The sequence below is a fragment of the Pseudomicrostroma glucosiphilum genome, assembly GCF_003144135.1.
Source record: "Pseudomicrostroma glucosiphilum strain MCA 4718 unplaced genomic scaffold BCV69scaffold_19, whole genome shotgun sequence".
Classification (NCBI taxonomy): Eukaryota; Fungi; Basidiomycota; class Exobasidiomycetes; order Microstromatales; family Microstromataceae; genus Microstroma; species Microstroma glucosiphilum.
The window spans coordinates 35,295-51,282 of NW_020289931.1; the positions used below are offsets into that span (position 1 = coordinate 35,295).

The 15,988-nt window shown below is 56.5% G+C and overlaps 8 protein-coding genes across 8 annotated transcripts; 5 read left to right on the forward strand and 3 right to left on the reverse strand.

The window, feature by feature from the left end:
* Positions 1 to 79: 79 nt before the first annotated feature.
* Positions 80 to 1,672, reverse strand: BCV69DRAFT_87986 (hypothetical protein). Its single transcript, XM_025495599.1, has one exon. The coding sequence runs from the start codon at positions 1,593 to 1,595 to the stop codon at positions 207 to 209; it is 1,389 nt and encodes a 462-aa protein (XP_025345060.1). The 5' UTR covers positions 1,596 to 1,672; the 3' UTR covers positions 80 to 206.
* Positions 1,673 to 1,796: 124 nt separating this feature from the next.
* On the forward strand, positions 1,797 to 5,223 carry BCV69DRAFT_315028 (hypothetical protein; the record flags this gene model as incomplete). The annotated part of the gene is made up of 3 exons (XM_025495166.1): positions 1,797 to 1,980; positions 2,055 to 2,251; positions 2,329 to 5,223. 3 exons carry the CDS (start codon positions 1,797 to 1,799, stop codon positions 5,221 to 5,223), a joined length of 3,276 nt encoding a protein of 1,091 aa, XP_025345061.1.
* A 121-nt stretch (positions 5,224 to 5,344) lies between these two features.
* Positions 5,345 to 6,121, reverse strand: BCV69DRAFT_301645 (membrane-associated proteins in eicosanoid and glutathione metabolism; the record flags this gene model as incomplete). Its single annotated transcript, XM_025494584.1, has 4 exons — positions 5,345 to 5,475; positions 5,586 to 5,706; positions 5,800 to 5,966; positions 6,052 to 6,121. The coding sequence occupies 4 exons, from the start codon at positions 6,119 to 6,121 to the stop codon at positions 5,345 to 5,347; spliced, it is 489 nt and encodes a 162-aa protein (XP_025345062.1).
* Positions 6,122 to 6,757: 636 nt separating this feature from the next.
* Positions 6,758 to 8,527, forward strand: BCV69DRAFT_285497 (galactose mutarotase-like protein). The gene has a single exon (XM_025493408.1). The coding sequence runs from the start codon at positions 6,973 to 6,975 to the stop codon at positions 8,383 to 8,385; it is 1,413 nt and encodes a 470-aa protein (XP_025345063.1). The 5' UTR covers positions 6,758 to 6,972; the 3' UTR covers positions 8,386 to 8,527.
* BCV69DRAFT_285498 (NAD(P)-binding protein) lies at positions 8,308 to 10,126 on the reverse strand. Its single transcript, XM_025493409.1, has 4 exons — positions 9,504 to 10,126; positions 9,024 to 9,424; positions 8,830 to 8,948; positions 8,308 to 8,734 (listed from the first exon to the last, which is right to left on the reverse strand). The coding sequence occupies exons 1-4, from the start codon at positions 10,025 to 10,027 to the stop codon at positions 8,633 to 8,635; spliced, it is 1,146 nt and encodes a 381-aa protein (XP_025345064.1). The 5' UTR covers positions 10,028 to 10,126; the 3' UTR covers positions 8,308 to 8,632.
* Positions 10,127 to 10,271: 145 nt separating this feature from the next.
* Positions 10,272 to 12,999, forward strand: BCV69DRAFT_88134 (alpha/beta-hydrolase). The gene is made up of 3 exons (XM_025495600.1): positions 10,272 to 10,784; positions 10,887 to 12,447; positions 12,524 to 12,999. Exons 1-3 carry the CDS (start codon positions 10,277 to 10,279, stop codon positions 12,906 to 12,908), a joined length of 2,454 nt encoding a protein of 817 aa, XP_025345065.1. The 5' UTR covers positions 10,272 to 10,276; the 3' UTR covers positions 12,909 to 12,999.
* On the forward strand, positions 12,955 to 13,835 carry BCV69DRAFT_88141 (hypothetical protein). Its single transcript, XM_025495602.1, has one exon. It carries the CDS (start codon positions 13,091 to 13,093, stop codon positions 13,748 to 13,750), a length of 660 nt encoding a protein of 219 aa, XP_025345066.1. The 5' UTR covers positions 12,955 to 13,090; the 3' UTR covers positions 13,751 to 13,835.
* On the forward strand, positions 13,836 to 15,557 carry BCV69DRAFT_88136 (mitochondrial carrier). Its single transcript, XM_025495601.1, has 2 exons — positions 13,836 to 14,474; positions 14,561 to 15,557. The coding sequence occupies exons 1-2, from the start codon at positions 13,920 to 13,922 to the stop codon at positions 15,455 to 15,457; spliced, it is 1,452 nt and encodes a 483-aa protein (XP_025345067.1). The 5' UTR covers positions 13,836 to 13,919; the 3' UTR covers positions 15,458 to 15,557.
* The last annotated feature ends 431 nt before the right edge of the window (positions 15,558 to 15,988 follow it).

Here is a 15,988-nt window from a genome sequence, read left to right on the forward strand (position 1 = left end):
TTGGTTCCAAATTTTACGAGACTCGGAACGGAAGCGCGCCGTCCGACCGTCCTTCCGGTCGGGACGACCAATACGACAAATAGCCGTCCCAAAACGACAGTATTACTCAAATTGCACGTTGGTGTATGGAAAGATGTCATTTTGGCATGAGCTGACTGATTAAATGTGCCGATCCCGGACCGAGACTTCGCTCCTCTGCAGGTCTTTTACCCTTCCTCGAACTTAGTACAATCAATGACCTCGAACCTCCTGCTGACAAGTGACTGGACAGCTGATCCATCAGCAGCATCTTCGACTTTTGCCCCTTGTTTGTGTTCTTCCGATACCGCTGCTCCAGAGGCAAGGAAGTCCACGCAATCTTTACATCTCCTCATCCACTCGCTCTTCTCTGCGATACCCATGGTAGTCACCCTCCCAGAGGGTGAAGTCGTGAGGAAAAAGAAGGAATATCGGGCGTGCTCAGAAGTGGTAGGAACAGAATCGTCCTCTTCTTCTTTGGGCATAGTGACTGAAAACGGCGCCTTTTCCTCTTCGTCCTTGATGTGTACCAGTGAGCGAGAGCCTTGCACTTCGAAATTTGCAGCCGAGGGATTCTCTGGCAGCTCGGAACGGATGACAAATGGCAAAAGACCTAAGCCCAGAGGCTCGTCTATAGCCCAGGGAACACCGGTTGGGAATGGCAGGTAGATGGCTCCTTCCCGCAGGTCCTCCGGTGCCTTCTCCTCCTCGCTCTTGACCTCTTCCCGTTGTGCGGACCTTCTCTTGGCTCTCAAAGCACCGAGCTCCCGGCAGCACCTCTCCCATTCCACGCCGATACCCTTTCCCGTGAACACCACCGCTCTTGGCTTGGCCACGCTGCGAATCTTCCTAGCCAGGACAGGCGTTCCAATCTGGTAGTCTCTCCTTCCCAGCTCACCTCCTTCCGCAGTCGGCCGAATGCATATGTTCGTCAATCCGATAGAAGGCAGCGGTCTTTCCTGATCGACGAGCTTGGCACAATCTGCCGGTGAGACTCTGATGGGTGTGAGAGCGGAATTGACGAGCGTCTTGTAGAAGTGATTGGAAGGATGGGCGAAGTGTGTGCCGGACTGAGATGATCTGAGGCCTGGGTTGAGGCCACAAACGAGTAGATCCAGCCGTCTGTTAGGGTCAGAAGGTTTCAGATGATCAATCACAGGAGGGTATGCAGAGGGAGGGTACGACGTGAGTGCAGGGGAAGGGTCATCGTAGGCGCGGCGTGGCTTCTTGCGCTTTGGCTGTGGTGTTGAAGATGGGGAAGGAGGAGCAGAACCCTGCTGTGTCTCTGCTAGAGGCTCACGATGAGATGCCTGTGTCCTGACAGGCTTATCGGAGGCAGTCTGTGACCTCGTCGAACGAGTGGCCTTGAGATGGCGAGGAAAGTCCAAGGTCTGGCTGCGAGTGGCGCGAGGGCGAGGTGCGGTTACCCCGGGCACATCAACAAAGGCGAAGCGAGATGCGAATGACTCAGGCAGCGAAGGCCGAGCTGCCGCAGGAGGAGGGGAAGGGGACGCAGCCATCTGCGGTACCTCGTCTGTTTGTTGGAAGAGATTGCGATGTGGGGCGGTACTGTCCATTGCCCCGCCTCTGGAGAAGCGGAAAGGGAGGCGGGGCCGGCCGTCTTGGCGGAAGTGGAGTGGCAGCCAAATGAGCTCAGACGCACACGAAGCCTTTGTACGCACACACCTTCTCCCCCCCACGCTACCGAGCCTCGTAGACGATTCAGCATCTAAGTATCCGCCAAGGTAGTCTCTTTGCACATCTACCCTTCGCCCAGGATGGCGTCTCAGACTGCCGACTCGGCGCCTTCGTCCTCTGCGGCTCCCAACATCGAAGCCTGGAAGGCGGCAGTGACAAAGCGCATCTTCACTGTCACCCTCGATGGCAACGAAGCACAGCAGACCGACTTCAGACTGACTTGCCTGTACGAGCTCGCTGACGAGCTCAAGCAAGAAGGGCAGGGTGAGTCACCAGGTGCGACGTCAATGATGGTGCATTATTTCCTGACAGCTATCGTCTTCCCCTTCCCTCTTCAGACCCACCTCGCCTGGACCCCTCCATTGCGGATCGCATCCTGATAGCTCGCCTTTCCCTCGATCCCCAAGGCGATGTCATGACTGAAGATGCAATGATCCTGTCGACTTTAGCCAGTTTAGATGAACAGGAGACTAGCTGGGATTGGCTCATTGCCTGTTGGAGACGCTGCAGGCAGGAGGTCCCAAAGGCCAAAAAGGTCAGTAGGAATGCCTGAGTGCATGGCCTCGAGTCGTATCGCCCTACTGACGAAAAAGCACTTCCTTAACATCACAGGGTCTGGGCTCTTATGTTCCGCAAGGCGTCTCCGCCCTTGAAGAAATTTCTGCCCTCATCGTATCTTACGCAGGCCTCCTTCTCACAACGCCGGACATGTTTCCGCGCCATAAGAAAGGAGACGAGACTCTTTCGCCTCTCGTCCTCGTGCCGAGCATTCTCAACATTGGCGGGGGTGCTGCATCACAGTCAGCGGTCACCTCGACCAACGCTTCATGGGCTACGTTGGATCAGCATGAGATGCCGAGCTTCCTCACAGAACTCGCCAAACGCTTCGATGGCGATGGGTTGGAGGACATCCTCGGCCCTGCCGTCAGCGAGGTGACGCGGAAGATCCGCGATGGCGCCAGGCAGGACCCTGGGTCGTCCTCAGGTGCCTCTGCCGGACCCTCTTCTAATGGAAACAATGCGGCACTGCAAGCTGCCGCTCAGGCCGGAGACATACAGGCCGTCTTAGCACAGCTCCTGGGAGGAGGTGCCCAGGGACGACCACAGGCAGCAGGTAATGCGGCTGGTGCAGCAGCAGCTGGGCTTGATCCCTTCGGCAGAGCATTGAGAGCTTCTTCTGCAAGTCAGGGAATGCACCTTGGTGGCTTCGAGTGGAGAGGATACGTGGCGCCGGTCGTAGAGCTGACAGACAACAAGCAAATCGCTGTCTGTCTAGTCAACCTCTCGCAATTTGATCCGGCGAGCGCCACGGCTCCACGGCTCGAGCTCGACTCTCTCTTTGGTCCTTTGCTCCGGTTGAGCACATTCACCGACTCCTCGGCGACACTCACAGAGGAATATTTCTCGAATCCGACTGCTCGTTCCAAAGGAGAGATGGAGAGCAACACCAACTCTCTACGTCAGACTCTAGACATCATCCACGGCTTCCACTTTAGGCTGTTCAATTCCCTCGTTCGGTCTTCACCGGCCTCGAGAGAAAAAGTCTTGCAGTACTGGGCACACGTCGCTGATCTCAACCGCAAGAGAGGGGCAATGAGAGTCAAGCAAGACCAAGTCTCTACAGATGGCTTCACAGTGAACATCTGGGAGACCCTGCAACGCTTCGCGGAGCCTTTCATGGACGCCGGTTACACCAAGATTGACCGCATCGATCCTGAGTATCTCAGAAGGCAGAAGCGTTACGATGCATCGACTCTGACGCGCCTGAATGCATCTGAACCCGAAGCTCAGAAATGGGTGGATTCTGCTCCGGAGGCATCGGCTCCTGCCAATTTCATTACAGAGGTGTTCTTCCTTCTTGCCCGTATGACCAATTTGGGTCCTGGCAAGGCAATTCGGTCGTACAATGAAAAGGAAGAGGACTCGCGGCGGTTGAGTAAGCGGATCAAGGAGACGGAGGAGAGCAGGGCCATCTGGGGGTCCACTCCTCAGGCTGCACAATACGAAGCTTACATCAAACGTGGCAACGCAGAGGTGGAGAAGCTCAAAGCTGAATGCCTTGCTTCGGTTGCGCAGCTGCTCTCGCCGGGATTCGTCGATCGGCTGATCCACGCCACCAGCTTCACTATGACTTGGCTAGTACGGCTTGCTGACACAAGAGGGCTACATCCCAAAGAGTTGGTTCAACTTCCTCTGGCACAGGAGGTCCCGGAAAACTTCAGGATGCTGCCAGAACACATTTTCGAGGACGTCTGCGACATCCTGCTCTTTCTAGCCCGTCACAAGCCTGATTCGCTTCCCGAGGCCGTCAAGAAAGACTTTGTCACTTTCACAGTCACTTTCCTGTCCTCCGGTTGGTTCATCAAGAATCCCTTCTTGAAGGCCAAGCTGGCTGAGATTATGTGGTGGAACGTGATTCCATTTGGCTACTCGCAGACAGGCATACTAGGTGATGTCATCAACTTCCATCCTCTGGCGCTCCAGCACCTCGTCCCAGCCTTGATGAGCTTCTGGGTTGAAGCCGAGTCGACTGGTAGTCACACACAGTTCTACGACAAGTTCAATATCCGCTTCCATCTTTCTCAGATCTTCAAGGTAATCTGGTCCAACCCAGAGCACATGTCGAGGATTCATCAGGAGTCCAAGGGCAATTCTGAAAAGTTTGTCGTCTTCATCAATCGGCTGATGAACGACGTCACCTTCCTGCTCGATGATGCGCTGGAAAAGCTGGCAGAGCTTCACTCCAAGCAGCAGCAGATGGACGATTCTGCCACTTGGAACGAGCGGAGTGCCGAGGAACGGCAAGAGATTGAGTCGCACACTACCTCCATCCAGGGACAGATTCGATCGATGCTCTCATTCGGCAACGAATTCCTTCGACTCCTCATCGACTTCACGGCGCAGACGAAGGACGCTTTCATGACGCCCGAAATCGTTTCACGTCTCGCCGCTATGCTCGACTACAATCTCGACCTGATGGTGGGTCCACGCTGTACCGAGCTGAAGATCAAAGATCCGAAAAAGGTCGGCTTCGAGCCCAGACATCTTTTGCAACAGATTCTCTCCGTCTACCTCAACTTGTCCTCGCGATCTGAGTTCACCAAGGCGATCGCAGACGATGGTCGCTCCTATCGCAAGGCCACCTTTGACAAGGCTTGTGGTGTGGCTGCACGCCATGGCCTCAAGTCGCCTTCTGAAGTCGAGGAGCTCCAGAGATTGGTGACACAGGTGGAGCGCGTGATTCAGGAGGACAAGGAGGAAGAAGAGGATCTGGGCGAGGTACCCGACGAGTACTCGGACCCACTCATGGCCACGCTCATGAGGAACCCAGTCATCCTCCCTTCAAGCAAGGCTATCGTCGATCTGAGCACGATCAAGAGTCATCTGCTGAGCGATAGCAGTGACCCTTTCAATAGGGCGCCGCTGAAGATTGAGGACTGCAAGCCGGCTACGGAGCTCAAGGAGGAGATTGAGAACTGGATCAAGGAGAGGAAGAGGGGCAAGTAGAGAGCGCGCACAGCGGCACACAGGGGTGGCGCGTCTATACATTCCATTAGCACTTTGTATCAAGTTCTGCCGAGGTGTCATCCACGTTTTCCTTTGCTGGCGACCAAGAGTTGGAGCGTGCTTAGATCTTTCCGCCAGTCTCGGTGATGAAGGCGATAGTGCTCCAGGTGGCAGAGAGGAGCAGGCCGAGAATTCCGACAGCTCCGACCTTGGCGCCAGTGACTCGGCCAGAGGGGTCACCGCTAGCGTAGCCTGAATGGGGTAAAGCATTGCGTGTGCGGGATGGTTATGTTAGTCTGAATGGCTCTGGAACACCAGAAGTTTATGCTGGTGCCGGTCTTGAACGGCATGGGAGGGCTCACCGGTGGTGTACAGGACGCGGCCTACGAGCCAAATGGAAGAGAAGCCGACTGCCAGGCGGGGATAGCGCAGGCCAGTGAGGAAGAGGGTGGTGAGGTACATGGGCATGTTCTCGAGGGTGTTCTGGACAAGAGAAGCGGGATGAGGGTACGACTATGTTCAGCCGAGAGCTCTATTACCTTGCGGCCCCTCAACCATCTCTCTCTCCAGACTCACCTGGTGTGCCCTCTGAACACAGTTAAACATGAGGGCCTCTTTGCTCTTCTCCTGCTCCTCCTTGCTAGCGTACATCTGAGGATACTTGACGCCGGATGCCTTGCGAGCCTTGCTGACGAGGAACATCTGCCAGAAGTTGAGCCACAGACCACCGGTAGCGGCCAGGCCTGGAAGTTGGGAGCAAGAGTAGACCAGCGATCGTCAGCGTCAGAGGATAGACGGCTCATGCTGCTCGTGGTGCTGCTGACTCACCTACGAAGCCAAACCCATAAGGGAGGACGACGTTGATGGGCTTGAATGCGTCAAATACAGAGTTGGACATGATTCGTGCAGTTGGTGTATGAGGACGAGGTTGTTGTGGGGGAAGAAGAAGAAGGACTCACTCGTAAGCAGGAGTGCGCACACGCCAATCAACACGACGCTGCAGCAGGAAGAGAGCAACAGGCGGCTCCACTTCATTCGGCCGAGGCCACATCTTCTTCCGTTCCGTTCCTTGGCCAAGTCAGCTTGGCCTGGCCAGATCGTCGACGTTCAGTAGTGAAGGGTACAATGTGACTTTGGGAGGGGCGAACCCCTATCGTGAGCGAGGAACATGACTTGTCTCAACGCCTGACCCATGCCCCACACTGACTTCTCCGGGGCGAGCATGCTAACATTTGGGGACTGCACTCTGCGCCTTGCGCCAATCAGTCACCTTGGCTGTTTCCACCTGTCCTCTCAACAAGAAGGCGTATGACATGCACTGGGCGTCGCGACGTTCTCGGTCGGCATTCTCTAACCAGTTCTAAGAACAGCATCACCGGTGACTTTCACTTTGAGCGGCAGCGAATGACATCAAGGGGAGAGTCACTGTAGACTCGATTCCGTCGGACGGACTTCGGCTATCGGCAATCTGGTCGGCAATCTATGCCCGTGCGGAGAAGTGAAGGCTGATTTCGGTGCCCCGCAATTACACGGCAATCTCCCTCGCTTGCGTTTCCTTCCGCCTCTGACGGCTCCCTTCTTCCCCCTCCCTCCTCACTTCTGGCCCTGCTCTCCTCTCCTTCCTGCGCCCTGGTCATTCTGCCGCATACCGCGACTATAAAGGTCATGCGTTTCGCTTCTATTCTGTCCTCCTTCTTTCCTAACGCGACACTCCCTCTGACCTCCTCGATAACCTCCTCCGACTCCACCATGGTCGTCCTCACAAGCACTCTGATGTCCCTCCTCGGGCTCTCCTCCACTCTGATCGGTACGGCGACAACGGTGCTGGGCACCGATGCTGATTCATACCTGGCTATTAGGGATAACGTCGACGACCCTTTCCTTAATGAGACGGTCCCCAAGGACACTCGTGGCTTCGTTGTCAATGGCACCATCGGCTCCTACCCTTGCTTTGTCAAGGCAGGACTGTACGGCAAGCCCACGTCTGACCAGGTCAACTCGGCTTCCTACTCTGACTGCATTGACAATGCCCTCGAGCCCACCTACCCTTTCAACAAGATCCATCTGCGCTCTCCCGACGACTCTATCCGAGCCACGTTCATTCCCTTCGGCGCCCGCCTGACGGAGATGTGGGTGAAAGACCGCAATCAAGACTGGCAGGACATCACTCTTGGCTTTGACAACACTACCAATTACGGTACTGAGCCAGTCCACCCTTACTTTGGGCCTGTTGTGGGCAGGTACGCCAACCGCATCAAGAATGGCACCTTCGAAGTAGGAGGCAAGACCTATCACACTCCTTTGAACGAGAACAACATTGACACTCTGCACGGCGGCACAGACGGCTTCGATCGTCGCAGCTGGACAATCGAGCATCTCAATGCCTCTAGCATCACCTTTACCTTGGACGACCCCGCTGGCAATCAGGGCTTCCCCCATAACGTCAATACCACCGTCACCTACACCCTGGAAAACGATGCTACTTATGACGCTCGCATGCACGCCAAGTCTAGCGGCAAGACTCCCGTCATGCTCAGTGCCCACAACTACTGGAACCTCGACCCTCAGGCACTTGTCAACCTTAGCGCTTCGGACAGACCCATTCTGGACTATGTTCTGCATCTTCCCTACGCCAAGAACTACATTGCTGGAGACACAATCCTGATTCCCACTGGCAAAGTGCCTTCCGTTTCCGGCACCGCCCTCGACTTCACTAGCCCTACGCCCTTCTCTCAGAACTTCAATCGAACCGAGGGCATCTGCGGTCTGGGCTGCACTGGCTGGGATACCTGCTGGGTGATGAAGGACGGCCACCCCGAGAACAAGCCCGTGCTGACCATGTCCTCGCCAGCTTCGGGTATTCAGCTGGCAATGTACACCAACCAGGTCGCGATCCAAGTCTACACTAGCTCTGGCCTTGCCAATCCAAAGAATGGCCTCATCCCTCGCAAGCGCGTGCACGGCGGCCAAGCCGAGAATCTCGCGGGCGATGACAACGGAGTGGCCAAGAAGATCTATGAGAATTACTCTGCCGTCGTCATCGAGGCCGAGGACTGGATCGATGGAATCAACAACCCGCAGTGGGGCAGGAAGGAGCATCAGGTCCTCAATGAGAATGAGACGTACGACTGGCACACCACATACGTCTTCTCGACCGTCTGAAGGATCAAGATGCCACAGACGAATTGTAGCACTAAGCTGATTGGAGGGGCCCAAAGCGAAGAAGAACAGGAGCTGGGTCGCTGGCCTTTTTGTATTTGTTGCGAATAGTCATACAGACAATACATGTTCAGCATTGCACAAGCTTGTCTCCTTGATACGCCTTTTTCAGACTGCGTAGCGATACAGTTGCAGAGCTTGCTGCAAGACATGTTCAGGTGGTCGTTACTAACAGGCACTGGTCATGAGCCTAAAGCTTTGAGCTCCCTGTCGTAGGCAATTGATCAGCTCCCGGTCTGATCTTCATCACCACCTTGCCACCCGAGCGCTTGGAGGCATCAGCCAGCAGGGGCTATCATGGCGGGTATAAATGGGGGGGAGTGAGCTGGCAGATCAGTAGTATGCCTCACACTAAAACGTCTAGAGGCACCGCCTCCCGAGACTCACGAATCCGTCCAGCGCCTTCTCCAGGCTGTCAAGGGTGGTGTCGACATCTGGTACGATCTTGTGCTTGGCTACAAGGGCGACACATTGCTTGAACTCTTCCAGTGATCCCATGGTCGAGCCTAATAGGAAGAGGAGAGAAGGTTAAGAATCTGTCGTTTTCTTCGCTGGCGGTCTAGTTCCTCGCGCAGACTCACCCAGAACTTCAACATTCTTCAGCACCTCCCTCATCGTGACCTCTACCTTTGGGCCGCCAGTCATGCCGAAGATGACAATCTTCCCACCGTCCTTCAGCCCACTCTTGATGCTACTTCCTACGATCCCACCGCCAGCACTGTCGATGACTGTATCGAGGTAACTCCTCTCTTTGGGCAGCAGACCCTTGATCGTCTTCTCCCAGTCCTTCTCCTTGTAATTGGCTCCACCTTTCGCTCCAGCCTTGACTGCATAGTCGATCTTCTCCTGAGATCCACCAGTGACGTAGACGTTGGCGCCGACTGCGACTGCCATGCGCAGGGCAAGGAGAGCTACGCCTCCGCCGATGCCAGTGATGAGGACATTTTTGCCCGAGGAGACTTGGCCTTTTGTGAACAGGGCTCTGTAAGGGGAGGCAGCGTTGGGAGGTATTAGCTCACCAGACAAGCGGTACAGGATGAAAAATGTACCACCGCACTCACCGGTATGCTGTCACTCCTCCACAAGGTAGCGCGGCCGCCTGTGTGGCAGTGAGATGCTCTGGGCAGGGCACCAGCATTGCCTTTCTCACCCAGAGGTATTCCTGGAAGGTACCCTCTCCATTGGTAGCTTTGGTGCCTCCCAGTATGCCGAAACCCTTGCCGCCATACTCATTTGCCTCTGCAGAAGCGGGCGCAACAGATGCTTCTGGCGCTTCGGCGGACGAGGCCCACCCCACAGTGGGGTTGATGATGTACCTACTGCCCGTCTTATCTCCGTGAATGGTCGCGACGGCATCACATCCCATTGTGGAAGGGTACGTCAGCCCCGGATAAGCGCCCATCATGGACCATTCCTCCCGCCTATTGAAGCCAGCGGCCTGGATCTCTGCGAGAACGATCTCGTCGGTGGAGGAGGAAGAAGGACGAGGGGGGACCAGGATGCGCTCCACTTTGGCTTCGCTCCGGGCGCCCTTTGAAGTTGGGGCATAGAGTCGCAGGGCGAGCTGTTTCGAGGGTAGCGACATGACTAAATGGTATAGTAGTAGGGTGTGTCGGTAGTGGTAACAGAGAGATCGTCCTCACAAGCCGCAGGGAAGAAATGGTAGGGATGGAGTGTATGGTCATGCGGGTGTGGAGAAGCTGCCCCGGCCTCGGCTTTTGTGCGGGGCGAGTGCGGGGAAGCCGGCGATTGGCGGCTGCGAGACATCGGACCGGAAAAAGGGGGAAAGTGCACAGACCGTGCTTTGCTTTGCTCGACCTCGACTGCGACGCGAATGATCGCGACGAGTATCATGGACAACGCATCCGAATCCTCCTCGCAACCTTCGAGGGGGGCGCACCGTACACCAATGGAAGCCTCCATGGAGGACATCTCGTCGGGCGTGCCTCTCCACCAGGCAGCTGCCCTCTATGAATGTCTGGCCGAGATGCCGACGATTGCCAAGGCGGAATTCGTAGGACTCCTCGACGAGATGGTGCTCTTGACCCTCAACTACAAGGACCATGCCACTATGACTACATCGCAAAGGGCCCTGCAAATACTTCTCGAACCAGAAGCCCACTCAACAAGCCTGATTGTCGCCAATCAGGGGCTTCCCGGCGTCCCCGTAGACCCTGCAGTGAAACTCGACTTTGCAATGCATTCAGACTCTCTAAGCCGTGTGAGATTGCGGGAAGAGACTGTCGAGGGCAAAAAGCGACGGTTCGTCGAAGTGTGGATCAATGTGACTCGAGAGTACTGCATCGAAGTCACCGAATCCCATGGCAGCTTTTGCACTGATGGTCAGTACATTGATGCAGCCGCGGGCCCGCACAAGACTTATGCTGACAACGGCATTCTTGCTCCTCCTGCCCCCCTCCCCCGTGACCTCCTGTTCTGAACAGAAACTTTTTCAAGCAGCAGCGCAATTCGCCCAGAGGACTTCAAAGACGAGACCGTACCTATCTCTATTCTTTATGAGGCGGGCACGATCTCTGACCCTTCCGTAGAGGATCCTCTCGAGCGCTTCAGATACCAGGCCCCCATGGGCGAGAAATTTGCCAAGGATCTCCAGCCTGGGCTTTTCTTATTGCGCATCTGGAGGGACCGACCCGCAAGTCTAGTGCAGCTCGTCAGTCCCGAAAAAGACCGCATATTGGGTCAGGCGTGCTTCATCGGAACCGAAAGAATTGCCGCGACTGGATACGATGCTGTCAGCGGCGGCCGCAGACTTGGTCAAGTCTATTGCACGAACCGACCCTCAACTGTACAGACGTTCAGAGTTCCTCCCGATGAATCCGCAAAAGAGATCGGCATGCGTAATCGTCAAGTCGTCAAGAAGGCAGAGGTGGTAGTATTGTACTCCCCGAAAGTGATCGATCTCAGCACCCCAGGAAGGTCCGCTCGCTCTCCTCGAAGCCTCCCTGAATTCCCTTGCTCTGGCGATAAAGAGTGGACTGTCATATGGCTCGAAACGCCCTCTGAAGGACCTCACAATTCTTCCTCTGCAGTCCTCAAAGCTACTGAACGGAAGGATGGCGTTATTGAACTCGAGGAAGTCCTTCCATTGGATCACAAATCAACTCATGACGGTGTCGAAGGGCAATACCTGGGTCAGCTCGCCAGGCAGCCGTTCTTCAGATTCGGACAGGATTGGTTTCTCGTGCTAAGCAGCATTCATGAGTGTCAAAACGTTGTTCGTGTTCACCGCGTACGCGACAGGGACCTTACGTGGGAATGTTCCACGAGGGAATCATCAGAGGCTCTGCTGGCTACGTCTGCGGACAGGCGGCAAATTCTCACCACCTCAACCCACTTCAGACAGCCACCTCAGCTCTGCTTATGGGACCTGGAATTCAAAGAGGGCTCTGTGGAACATGCATGCTGTTCCGTGATCTGGGCTGCACATTCCGGTGGTGGAGCGAAAGAGGTTGCTTCCCAATTGAAGGCAATCACTTCAAGGGTGGTGGACATCCCCCACACTGGTCTTACCTCTTCTGAAGAATCAGATGAGCGTCCAGAGGATACGGTGGAAGCCATCGTGATCAGCGCTCATGGTGACAGTGAAGAAGCGCCCCCTTGCATCCTGTATCCTCACGGTGGTCCCCACGGCGCCTCTACGATTGATTGGAGCCCCGGGGTGGCTGCCCTTGTCCTCCTGGGGTACACCGTCATCCTGCCCAACTATCACGGCTCTACCGGCCGCTCGCCAGCATTTGTCGATTCTCTAATAGGCAAGTGTGGCACCCTGGACATCGACGATTGTGTTGCGACGATCAAGTGGGCAATTGAGGAGGGTGTGGCTGACAAAGACCAGGTGTACTTCCAAGGAGGATCCCATGGAGGCTTTATCGGCTGTCACGTGGCTGGGCGAAGTGATGTCAAGGGTTTGTGGAAGGCGATTGCTCTGCGCAATCCTGTCACCCATATTGGGGAGATGTGGGCTACCACCGACATTCGAGACTGGTGAGTACACCTTCGACGCAATGTGACTGAAGCCTTGGCTTGACAAAATGCCCACCCTCTTCTTGCCTTCCTGCAGGGACATGGCTGAGCTTGGTCTACCTTACTCCTTTGACGCACCACCGCCCTTCCTGAGCCCGGAGAACTTCAAGGCGCTCTCGGACGCCTCTCCCGCGCGGCTGGTGGACAAGGTTGAGGCGCCTGTACTGATGCTGCTGGGCGATAGCGACCAGCGTGTGCCTCCCACACAAGGGTTGGCATACTATCACGCCCTGTGCTCTCGCATCGAGCGGCAGTGGGAGGCCGAGAGGAGCGGCGTGGGGAGAGCGCCTCGATTGAGGGCAGAGTGTCTGTGGTTCAAGGGGGCAGATCATGCGCTGGACACGGTGGAGAGTGCTCGGGGTGCATGGCTGGCTACATGGAAGTGGTTTGAAGAGGCGAGGAGGGGGAGAGAGGTGGAGTGAGTGTGAGCGATTGAGCAGAATACTCTTGTCTGTGCTACTACCATCACCTTTCCACACCACTGGTGCGTCGATGCTGACGGGGAATGATATCTGGTGGGAGCGGAGCTTGAAGATGACGCGCTTTGCTTCGTGGGGGGATGCGCCTGTGCGCCAGTGATGGAATGGCGGGATGATCTGATCTCATGCTCCGCCCCGCCGTGCGGCTTGAGTTGCACTTGGCCCCCCCCGCTCCTCCTCCCAATGTCCATCGTCGTCTTCTTCTTCTTGCCATCGTAGTCTACCATTTGTATCTACCTTGCCATCTCCTCATTGGTATTCTCGCTACGCCCCTCGTCCCAGCAAGGCGCTCAGCTTCTTGCACAGTAGCCACCAGGCCTGGCAGCGCGCCCCGCACAGTCGCCCACGGCCCCCCTCAGCGCACCCAGGCGGTCAGACCACCCACCCACCCCCACTCGCTCCCTCCCGTCTGCCCAAGATTGCATCGGCCATCTCCACGTCTACGATCTCCACAACGTAGATCGCTTGTCGTATCCTCTTCCTCACTGGCATCAACAACCTCGACATCAATTGGCTCTGACCATCGGCAAAGCAAAGCTCCATCGAAGAGCCCCTCATCCTCCAGCGCTTATCCGCACACGACCTTGAGACGAGACCCACTTCCGGTGAACAGCATACCGGTCACCCTCGTGGTACCAATCGCCAGCCATCTCTGGTCCTCCAGGCTCTCAAGACACAGCAGCTCCACCTCGTCCCTGCCGCAATATCGCACATCCCTCAGTCTTGGCGAAACTCCTTCATCGTCTACTCAGAGGCCAGCAACGCCGGACCTTCCTCTGCGATAGCCACGAGTCTCCACAAGGCCGGTACCTTCGAGACGTGGATCCAAAGGCCGCCTCATCACCCTCGTCTCTCATCTCGCATTGACACTCCCACTCTGGCACTCGTCGTACTCGTTTGTAATCAACCACTGATCCGGATCTCCTCCACACCGACTGCCAGCGCTCGACAGTCATGCCGACGTTGGGGCCCTCGGCCATTGCGGGGGCGTGTGCAGGTCTGGTGTCCTCCATCGTCACATGCCCCCTGGACGTGGTCAAGACGAAGCTGCAGGCTCAGAGCACATCCAAGCCGGCAGTGAAAGCCCCAAATGTAGTCAGCGGCGGCAGTAGCAGCGCAGGTGGAACGATAGCAGGCCCTTCCAAGAGCGGGCCAGCGGCAGCAGTGAGAGGAGCAGGCAGTGCATCTGTGGGAGGAGCATCTCTTCCGCCTCATGCCTTTGACGGAGAAGGAGACAGGGTGTACAGAGGACTATTGGGAACACTACGGACAATCTACAAGTACGACGGCATCCGTGGCTTCTACCGGGGGTTAGGCCCAACCATCTTCGGCTACCTCCCAACGTGGGCAATCTACTTTACAGTCTACGACGGTTGCAAGGAATTTCTGGCCAAGAATGCGGGAGATGGAGAAGAAGACTTTATTAACCATATCGTTAGTGCGCTGACGGCTGGTGGAGCCAGTACAGTGTGTACGAGTCCGCTGTGGGTGGTCAAGACAAGGTTCATGGTGAGTCGCGGAGACAAAGGAACGTGATAGTGAGGTGGAGTACAAGGATCGCTGACTGTCGGCTACTTCTCTCCGTCTCTGCTCAGCTTCAATCTGCCAAGCCTCGGGATCCAATGCAACCACCGCCCTACAAGCATACTCTTGATGCCTTCATCCGTATCATGCAAGAAGAAGGTCCACGTGGCTTCTATCGGGGACTTCTTCCTTCTCTGATGGGGGTATCTCACGTAGCAGTGCAGTTCCCCCTCTACGAGACATTCAAGTCCTGGGCTCGGGAAGCTTCAGGATCGAATGGCGAAGGCGGGCTTGGAGGAGCGGACCTGCCACCTAGGGTGATTCTGGCTTGCTCCAGCTCGGCAAAGATGATTGCGAGCGTGCTGACGTATCCGCACGAGGTAGTCCGGACACGGTTGCAGATGCATCCCCGGTCCAAGGCCCCCAACACAACAGCCGCGGCGGCGGCAGCAGCAGCATCAGCAGCGGCAAATGGAGCACAGGGGGCACAAACAATACGGACCCCGACCCCAGCAGCAGCGGGGTCGGAAGCAAGGAGAGGCTTTTCTACCGTAGCATCCAGCAGCAGCACAAATACCAACACAATAGACACACGGCGGCATCACACGTCCACGACTTTATCCCCTCTTGGCACAAGAGCTTCGCCCTCGTACTTCACCCCTCACTTCCTCCGGACACGTCCACAGTCCACCTCGTCCACAGCGGCAGCGTCAGCAACAGCAGCAGCCGCGTCCGGCGCTCCACCGCAGAAGTATACCTCTCTTCTGCGCACAGTGGGGACAATCTTCCGGGAAGAGGGCCTGCGGGGCTTCTACAACGGGATGGGCGTCAATCTGGTGCGCACTGTGCCTTCGAGCGCGCTCACGATTCTCACGTACGAGGTGATGATGCAGCACCTTACCGGTGGCGGTGGCAAGGGGGATGAGGATGAGGGCGGTGGCGAGCAGGGAACGAGAGAGGAGCGGTAGTGCCGTCATGCCGCCCGGACAAGCACGGAAGAGGATCTAAAGTAAGGAGGTGGTACACAGATCGGAGCAGGTGCTCACCCGCACACATGGTGCATAGGCAAACCCTCGGCGCTCGGGACGACGCAGGTCTCCTTCAGCAGAGGGAGACGCGGGGCGGCAGCGCCCGCCCCCACCCTCACGATGCGGTCAAGACTAGACGATGCGGATAGAGACGAGGCCAGAAAGCTACACAGCTACGGACCCTCGGTACGGTATGAATCGCAAGGTCGGGGAGTACGGCCGCCGGATGAGAGGGTGGAGGGGAGAGAGTGGAGAGCAAAGGTCCCTCAAGGTCGAGGTCGTCTGTGGGCAGGCCACTCGGGCGGCTACCCGCCTCAATGCTCCCAATCTAATCCGCCGCCATGCTCCTCTCCTATTCCCTGTCCACTGTCCACTGCTGCTACTGCTAGTGTCTCTCCAGGGCCCGCGCCTCCCCACCTTCACCTTGTCGCGCCACCATGTAGCACTGCACACACTGCACACATTGCACCT

Bases quoted from the DNA above. Each gene is read 5' to 3' on its own strand.
- BCV69DRAFT_87986 (XM_025495599.1), bottom strand. From the start codon at position 1,595: ATGGACAGTACCGCCCCACATCGCAATCTCTTCCAACAAACAGACGAG.
- BCV69DRAFT_285497 (XM_025493408.1), top strand. From the start codon at position 6,973: ATGGTCGTCCTCACAAGCACTCTGATGTCCCTCCTCGGGCTCTCCTCC.
- BCV69DRAFT_88141 (XM_025495602.1), top strand. From the start codon at position 13,091: ATGCTCCGCCCCGCCGTGCGGCTTGAGTTGCACTTGGCCCCCCCCGCT.
- BCV69DRAFT_285498 (XM_025493409.1), bottom strand. From the start codon at position 10,027: ATGTCGCTACCCTCGAAACAGCTCGCCCTGCGACTCTATGCCCCAACT. The intron at 9,425-9,503 runs GTGAGTGCGGTG...CTCCCCTTACAG, and splicing joins GGAGGAGTGACAGCATACCG to AGCCCTGTTCACAAAAGGCC. The intron at 8,735-8,829 runs GTGAGTCTCGGG...CCGCCATGATAG, and splicing joins AGAAGGCGCTGGACGGATTC to CCCCTGCTGGCTGATGCCTC.
- BCV69DRAFT_88136 (XM_025495601.1), top strand. From the start codon at position 13,920: ATGCCGACGTTGGGGCCCTCGGCCATTGCGGGGGCGTGTGCAGGTCTG. The intron at 14,475-14,560 runs GTGAGTCGCGGA...GTCTCTGCTCAG, and splicing joins TGGTCAAGACAAGGTTCATG to CTTCAATCTGCCAAGCCTCG.
- BCV69DRAFT_88134 (XM_025495600.1), top strand. From the start codon at position 10,277: ATGATCGCGACGAGTATCATGGACAACGCATCCGAATCCTCCTCGCAA. The intron at 10,785-10,886 runs GTCAGTACATTG...TGTTCTGAACAG, and splicing joins TGGCAGCTTTTGCACTGATG to AAACTTTTTCAAGCAGCAGC. The intron at 12,448-12,523 runs GTGAGTACACCT...GCCTTCCTGCAG, and splicing joins ACCACCGACATTCGAGACTG to GGACATGGCTGAGCTTGGTC.